Source organism: Ranitomeya variabilis, chromosome 6 (genome assembly GCF_051348905.1).
Source record: "Ranitomeya variabilis isolate aRanVar5 chromosome 6, aRanVar5.hap1, whole genome shotgun sequence".
NCBI classification, from domain to species: Eukaryota; Metazoa; Chordata; class Amphibia; order Anura; family Dendrobatidae; genus Ranitomeya; species Ranitomeya variabilis.
Genome location: NC_135237.1, coordinates 68,948,807 through 68,957,586, shown reverse-complemented (window position 1 = coordinate 68,957,586; position 8,780 = coordinate 68,948,807). Strand labels below are relative to the sequence as shown.

Here is an 8,780-nt window from a genome sequence, read left to right as displayed (position 1 = left end):
GCGGATAAATGGTTAGATGGAAAATAGTTTATTGTTACACTAATATATATTTAATACAGATAATGCAAGTAAATTGATGTCTTTGATAAACTGATTCACAGAATATAGGTATATACATAGAGAAATAGCTGCTAAATGTACATATAAATGCTATAAATAGAATATAAATAGTTGTCTGAAATGAATGGACTGATTATAGGTAGAAAATTGATAAATATAATAGAGATAATAGATATAACAGAAAATACATAACTATAATATAGATCATAAATAGTTGTTTAAGGTTGGAGGGGGGAGATGAATTGCAAATAGCTGTAAATAGCTTGATAGAGATGTCATACTTCGCCAATTTTTTTGTAATGATGACTGCTGATGAAGCATTTTCAAAAGTGCATTGATAGATAATAGATAGATAGATAGATAGATAGATAGATAGATAGTCTGCTGATTGCACAGAGCATAGCTAATGCAGAGCCCTCCTGGAGCTGCTGACAGCAGTGGTACAGTAGTGTGGAGGTTACTGTCCATCATCCCCTGGGTGCATCTTATTGATAGCGTCTAGGATTCTAGCACTGGGAGGAGGCTCATTACCTTGACGTAAGAGCTGCTCCTCTCTATATAAAGCTCAGCTCCATCCTCATCCCACACTCTGGAGCTCGCATGCTTTCTGCTGATGAGGCTGGACAGATGCCTGGAGCTGCAGCTTGGTTGGATGCAGTAAGATGTCAGCCTTTATTGCTGGTGCTAGCTCACACTTTGTGGTTATGTATGATATTCTCAGCCTAGGAAGAGTTCAGCACCAGGGACAGCGCTGTCTGGATGGCTGAAGTGCATATCGTTTTGTCTGCTATCTCTCCAGGCTCAGATTTTCATTGATTGCAGGAAGTCTAAAAATCTGAGACTATGTCTGTGCTGGGGATGGACATAGATTCTATCCAAACTTTATGCCATGCTGTGCCCTCACTGCCTCATCATAGCAATGTGGTGGAGCACCAGCCTGGTAAATTTGTGGTGACTGGTCAGCTATTATCTACAGGATCTGGATGGAGCATTTTGTAAAGAGAGACTCCTCTATTGTTACCTCTTGTTCTCATGCTACCACAAATGAGGATGGAGTGGAACATCACTGTCACTGCTAATGGGAGCTCAGGGTCAGAGAACTTGAACAAGCACAGAATGTCTGTTTTTAGTGTCCTCATATTAACTTTGCTGGCTATGCTGGTAATTGCTACCTTCCTATGGAATGTGTTAGTGTTAGTGACCATATTGAGGGTCAGAACTTTCCATCGGGTTCCTCATAATTTGGTGGCATCTATGGCAATATCAGATGTCATGGTGGCTGCACTGGTGATGCCCCTAAGCTTGGTTCATGAACTGAATGATCGGCGTTGGAGATTGGGTAGAGTCCTCTGTCATATCTGGATCTCCTTTGATGTACTGTGCTGTACAGCCAGCATCTGGAATGTAACAGCCATTGCCTTGGACAGGTACTGGTCGATTACAAGACATTTGGAATACACTTTAAAGACCAGAAAGCGGATATCTAACATTATGATTTTACTAACATGGCTTTTATCTTCAGTAATCTCCCTATCTCCCCTTTTTGGATGGGGCGAAACCTATTCAGAAATGACTGAAAAATGTCAAGTTAGCCAAGAACCCTCTTATACAATCTTTTCCACCTTTGGAGCATTTTACCTTCCACTTTGTGTGGTTCTTTTTGTGTACTGGAAAATCTACAAAGCTGCAAAATTCAGAATTGGATCAAAAAAGACAAATACAATCACCCCAATGCCAGAAGTGATCGAGGTGAGTCCATTCTTCATTTCCAATAATCAATAAATAATAAAGTTTAATCTATCGCATAGCAAAAACGATCTGATGAAATTGCCAGTCCATGGGTCATATCAGCCTGAGCTGCTTATGGGTCTAGAGGCAGCAGAGCAGAATATGTTTTACATGTAACTCTTGCCTTTTTACTCATTGTTGCTTTTGTGACAACTACTTGAGTGATTTTATGTCATATTGTGCTGAATGACCAACTCTTGTCTACTGCACTGGCTTCACTATAGGATTTGCCATCTTCAGGTCTGAATGACTAATTCCTTCAGAATAAGAAGCGACACATCTGCCCAGACTTACAAGCACACATACTGTTTATTATGAATGCTTCCTGTTGCTAAAAAGCTGCATATCTGTACCCCTTATTATATGCCTCGAACATAATATTTACGTATTCAGCCTTCATTATACCTCCTCGTTACAATATATCAATCTATAGACTTGCATAGATTGGTGCCATAGTTATAGTAAAAGAAGTATGGACTTGGCAGATTTTGTGCAAACCTCATTCATGTTTCAAGACTTCTCACTGTTCATGTACTCAGAGGAATGTGCCAATTCCAGCACTATTTTTCTATCATTGCAAAGTCTCATAACTACGGCTATAATGGACACCAATAAATCACGAGTCTCTGGGTCACTGTCTTATGTCTTATTAAATGTAATTAATTGTAAACCATTTTTTTCACACCTTTTATTTATGGGTACTTACTTATAGCATGGCATGCATGTGCTGAACTGTGCATTAATATGGACATCACATGTACTTGTACCAATGCATGCAAGCCAATGTGTTTTCAGATCTGATCTTAATTCTGTGGTTGCCCCTGACAGGTGAAAGAAGCATCTCACCAGCCTCAAATGGTCTTCACAGTCCGTCACGCCACTGTCACTTTCCAGACAGATGGAGACACATGGAGGGAACAGAAGGAGAAAAGGGCTGCACTTATGGTGGGGATTCTCATAGGGGTCTTTGTCCTTTGTTGGATCCCATTCTTTATTACTGAACTGATTAACCCTCTATGTTCTTGTGACATACCTCCTATTTGGAAAAGTATATTTTTATGGCTGGGTTACTCAAATTCATTTTTTAATCCTTTGATCTATACGGCATTTAACAAAAACTACAATAATGCATTCAGAAATCTCTTCTCCAGACAGCGGTGATGACTCTCTATTGTGTGCTGGAATTTACTTGAGCAAGCATGTGTTAAGCAACCAGTGTGTCTTCATCCAAGAACCTCGTTATTACGACTGCTGCCTGTTACTAGGAAGAACTGGAATGCTTTAACTTGTATGGAGTCCAAGAGGAAGATAATAAAGTCTGTTGGATATAGATGAGACTGATGAAACGATGGCGAGATGATTCAAATAAAATCTTTGAATGTTTTTATTTAACTAATTGTTGTACAGTTCATTATTTTTATTTTTCCTTCTTGCTATAATTACCATGAAAGAGGTTCTGCAGTAGCTAAAGATACCACAATGCAAGTTCTATAGTTGAGCTATTGTTGGTGATCATTTAAGGCTCTGCACAGTACAAGTTCCTAAATCTTGACCCTTAATCTATAATAAAGATCCTTCGACCTGCCACCTTGTTTAGAAGGAATCATTGCTTATTGCCAAGCAAGCAAGTAAAGACAGCTCAAAAGAGCTCAGCTCATTGAATTCACCAGGCCTCCAGGGGGAATAGACGTGAGGGTCAGAGAAGACCAATTAACTTATAATAGGTTGATTCTGTAGAGGTTGTTGTACTTTAATTTTATGCATGAAGGCAATTCAAGACCAAGCGCTCAATAATTAATTCATACATTCAAACTGTTATTCAAAATAGGTGTTATTTGCTTTAATGAACCGAAGCTTGCCTTTACAAAGGAGAGATTTTTAACTGGAGAGATGGTGTAGAATAACACAGAGTGTTTTACGAAGCTGCCTTAATATAGTACTGTGCAAAAGATTCAGGCAGGTGTGGAAAACATTCTACAAAGGAAGATTATTAAAATAGAAGTGTTAACAGTTTATTTTTATCAACTAACAAAATGTAAAGTGGATGAAGAAAAGAAAAATCAAAAGCAAATCAATGACCACCATAGAGGTGCGGATTAATTCGAGAAGTCTCGAGTTCAAGTCAAATTTCCTGAAATTTGAGGTTTCAAGCAAATTCCAACATTTTGAGATTTGATTTGCAGTTTGGAATATTAAAAAAAAAACTTGCCTGAGACCATTGACCACACTCAGAGAGCACTCAAACGTTATTTTATAATTTCTGCTAGGGCCTCCCCATAATGCCTTGCAGCTATAACATCTATCACACCTTATACAGTGTTGTCAGTATCTGGGCCATCACAGATCAGCAGTTCCCAGTGGAGTACAGTTTGTAAGGTAGAGTAATTTTCCATCTCCAGTGTAACTAGGTAAGTCAATCTTTTCTGAAGAGTCTAAGCTCTTATGGTCAACATGATCTACTGTATCTCTCACCTGTAAACTGCAAGCTCTTATGGTCACTGGGGTTTTCTCTTTTCTACCCGTGTGTATTTTATGAACAATTGCAAACTTTTCACTATTGAAATCCATGTAAATTTTATTATCGCAAATCAAATTAAAATTTTTTTTTTATAAAGTCAGCTAATTTGAACTTCAAAAGATCCACTCACCTCTAATGACCACTCTTTGCCTTAAAACTGAATCAAAGCAGCAATTCTCCTAAGTAAATTTGCACACAGTGTTTTAATGAACTTGAAGGTTGTTCCAAACACCTAGGAGAACAGATCTTTTGTGGATGAACGGCTTGCAAAAAAACCTTCTGTCTCTCCATGTAACCACAAACCTATTAGATGATGATGAGATCAGGGGGCCATATCATCACTTCCAGGACTCCTGGTCCTTCCTTAAAGGGAACCTGTCACCCCCAAAATTGATGGTGAGGTAAGCCCACCGGCATCAGGGGCTTATCTACAACATTCTGTAATGCTGTAGATAAGCCCCCAATGTAACCTGAAAGAGGAGAAAAAGACGTTAGATTATACTCACCCCGGGGCGGTCCCACTCCGATGGGCATCTCAGGTCCAGTACAGTGCCTCCCATCTTCATTCCATGATGTCCTCTTCTGTTCTTCACGCCGCGGCTTCGGCGCAGGCTTACTTTGTCTGCCCAGTTGAGGGCAGAGCAAAGTACTGCAGTGCGCAGGTGCCGGAAAGGTCAGAGACAAAGTACGCCTGCGCCAGAGCAAAGGCGTGAAGACCAGAAGAGGACGTCATGGAATGAAGATAGGAGGCGCCGGAGCAGACCTGAGAGGCCCATCGGACCGGACCGCAGCGGGACCGCCCCTGGGTGAGTATAATCTAACGTCTTTTTCTCCTCTTTCAGGTAACATCGGGGCTTATCTACAGCATTACAGAATGCTGTAGATAAGCCCCTGATGCCGGTGGGCTTACCTCACCATCGATTTTGGGGGTGACAGGTTCTCTTTAACTAAATATATATTTTTTATGAAATTGGCTTTATGCTTGGGGTTGTTGTCCTGCTGCAGAATAAATTTGGAGCTAATTAAAGTCCTCCTTAATGGTATATGACCCCCACATAGCCTTGATCTAAACATCATTTAGTTTGTGAAAGATTACATGAAGAGATTGCTCAAGACCTACATCGCAGATCTGTGGTTAGTTCTCCAAGATGTTTGGAACAATCTCGCTGCCAAGTTTCCTCAAAAACTCAAGGCAGAATTCACACAGAGCTGTTGGGTTTAATTTGCCACAAATGCACTATATTAGCCATTACTAATAAAACTGTTCTACAAAAGTTTTGTAAAAGATATATAAATTATTAATCTTATATAATTTTCAGATACTGAACATTAAAATAACATTGAAAATGAAGAATCTGCCAACTTTGCAGGGTACAATTAACCTTTATAACGCTTGTAAATGAATTTTATATCCTGAAGAAAATGATCCCCATATTCATCACTGAGCCCACCATAAGTTATGTGGGAGACAACTACATGGGAATAGAGAATATGCAGCTTCAGGGACATTCTGCAGCCCCATTTCATGCATGTCGTTACACAAGCTGATGGAAATGTTTATATTTAACATTTGCAGTATATTGAATGCTAGATGTAAATGCCTAACATTTAATGTACTGTATTAACAAACTGTTTGACACAATTTTGAAAGTCTTCCATGACTCACTTTTGCTGTTTGTCCTCCAACCAACTCTCAAGTTCTTCATATTTTTATAATTATCTGATCAAAGGACCCAAAAATATTCCCTTGTTGATTTTTATTTTTTTTGTGGTGATCCTTGGACATAGCTGACACAAATAGGTAAATGCATCAATGCTCTTATTGATAACCTTTACAAACTGTTTCATGAGTCCGAGATAAATATGGATGTGTGGAAGGATGACTTTGTCCGCAGTGACAAGCAGCTTATATACTACTTTCTTCTGGCCAGATGCTAATGATGATTGATGAGGCCAGTCATTCTTTTTTTAATGACTTAATTTGTCATGACTGTTCCATTCACAGAGATAACAACAGAATATCGTGTAGCCTTGCTGTAGTCCCACTAAAATAGAGATAACTGTAAAATCACAACACACATGCCACTCATGATTCTGAAAACAGCATGTTATCTTTGTGCAAAGGCACAACCTTCAGACTGACCAAACGTCATGTATTGTGATGTGTGATGCTCAAACCTGCCATAACATAATTGACATTGCTACAGAAATTGAGATCACTTTCTTCAGTATAGAAATGCACAAAGCATTGTTTTTTTGTTTTTGGCAGTGAAAGTAAGTAACCTTCACATTTTCAGTGAGTTAATTTCATTGTTTCCACCGCCCAAAGCACAAAGACAGTTCATGTGCTCAAAGTCAACAACTGCATCTGTATTCACTGACCACTTAGAGGTTTTCTCCCTAAATTATCTATAACCCACAATGTTATGTGTACTGAGGAAATCATCGAGCCCTTTTTAAGAGACTGTTATAGAGTCTGCCATTACTACCTCTTGCGTTAGAGCATTCTACAGTCTTACTGCTCTAACTGTAAAGAACCCTTTCATATTTCTTCCACCCATAACCATTGATCCCTGGTCCTTTGTATGATTTTTGGAAGCAATAAGTCATGTGCCAGTCCATTGTACTGATCACACATAGATTTATACATATAAATGACATCTCCTCTAAAGCGTCTTTTTTCTAAGCTGAACAAGCCCAACTTTTCCGACCTTTCATCCCTTGTAATAATCTAGTTGCCCGTCATTGAACTGACTGTGTCTTCTGAATATCATTTTTAAAATGTGGAGCCCAAAACTGGATCCCATATTCTAGATGTGGCCTCACCAGTGATTTATAAAGAGGTAACAATACATTGGGATCACGGGATTTTATCTCTCTTTTTATACATCCTAAAATCTTGTTTGCTTTTGCAGCTGCTGCTTGACATTGAGTCCTGCTGCTCAGCTTACTTGTAACGAGAATCCCCCGTCCTTCTTCTGTTCTGTAGTCCCGTGTATACTCCCATTTAATGTATATGCAGCAATAGGATTACTCCGTCCTAGTTGCATTACTTTACATTTATCTACATTAAATCTCATTTGCCAAGTGTTTGCCAATTCAGACATCTTATCCAGATCGTTTTGCAATATTGTAATGTCAAGGTCAGATTTGAATATCCTACATAGTTTGGTGTCATCAGCAAAGACTGACCCTTTACTCTCAATCTCATCCACAAGGTCATTATTAAAGAGGATAAAAAGAATCGGTCCTAGCACAGATCCCTGTGGTCCCCACTGCTGACTATATCCCATTTAGAGAATGTATCACTTATAATGACTCTTTGTTTCCTGTCATTTAGACAATTCCTTACCCATCTGCATGTAGTTCCCACAGTCCTTGCTTCTGTAGCTCTAGTATAAGGCTGTTATGTGGTAGCATCAAATGGCTTTGCAAAGTCCAGATAAATCACATCATCCGCATTACGAACATTTAGATTTGCACTTACCTCCTCATAGAAACCCAACATGTTAGTTGGACATGACCTATCTTTCATGAGTCCATGCTGGTTGTCAGTTATTATTTTATTATCTGCAATGTATTTCTGCAGGTCATCTCATATAATGCCCTCAAAAACTTTGCACACTACTGATGTCAGGCTTACCGGACAGTAGCTACCTGGATCCATGTGCTCACCTTTCTAAAATATTGGTACCACGTCAGCCATCCTCCAATCCTGTGGCACCAACCATATTACAAGAGAGTCTAAGAATATGAGATACATTGGTCTGTCACATATTGAGCTCAGTTCTCTCAGTTTCCGTGGATGAATGCCATCTGGGCCGGGGGATTTGTCAATGTTTAATTTGATCAGACGCAGGTGTAATTTTTCTTGTGTTAAACTAACTAGTTATATCAGGTGGTGAACTTTTATTTTTGCCTTGTTGAATGATCCATGGAACAGTTAGTTCATTGGTGAACACAGATGAAAAGAGCCTTTTTAATATTTCAGCCTTTTCTTTGTCCTTTATAATTATCTTGTTATTATCATCTTTTAAGGGGCTGATACCATCTGTTTTTTGCTTTTTGGCATTGATGTATTAATAATATTTTAATGTCGCTGGTGCATCTTCTAAAAAAGAAAGGACAAGGCAGTATAGTAAAACTAAATACAGTGGCCAGGATTCATTAAGACTGGTGATGTTCACGTTGGTCTTCTTAAAGGTGCAGGTTGGAGTCAGACGCTCCTCATTCATTAAGAGACATATGCCTTAAAATGTTTACACAACTCAGAGGTACACAAAAATGTTGCTACTTTTCAAAGCAATTTATACCAAAATCCTACTGTAATCGCTTTGATAAATCGGGGTCTTAATTTTAAAACTTGAATATCCAACAGACTATCAACAAGAATAAAATGATTGATGTCAATCAC

The 8,780-nt window shown here is 38.9% G+C and overlaps 1 protein-coding gene across 1 annotated transcript; it reads left to right on the top strand.

Annotated features, from left to right (window-relative positions):
- The first annotated feature begins 661 nt into the window (after positions 1 to 661).
- On the top strand, positions 662 to 3,240 carry HTR5A (5-hydroxytryptamine receptor 5A). Its single transcript, XM_077271847.1, has 2 exons — positions 662 to 1,809; positions 2,677 to 3,240. Exons 1-2 carry the CDS (start codon positions 1,093 to 1,095, stop codon positions 3,007 to 3,009), a joined length of 1,050 nt encoding a protein of 349 aa, XP_077127962.1. The 5' UTR covers positions 662 to 1,092; the 3' UTR covers positions 3,010 to 3,240.
- The last annotated feature ends 5,540 nt before the right edge of the window (positions 3,241 to 8,780 follow it).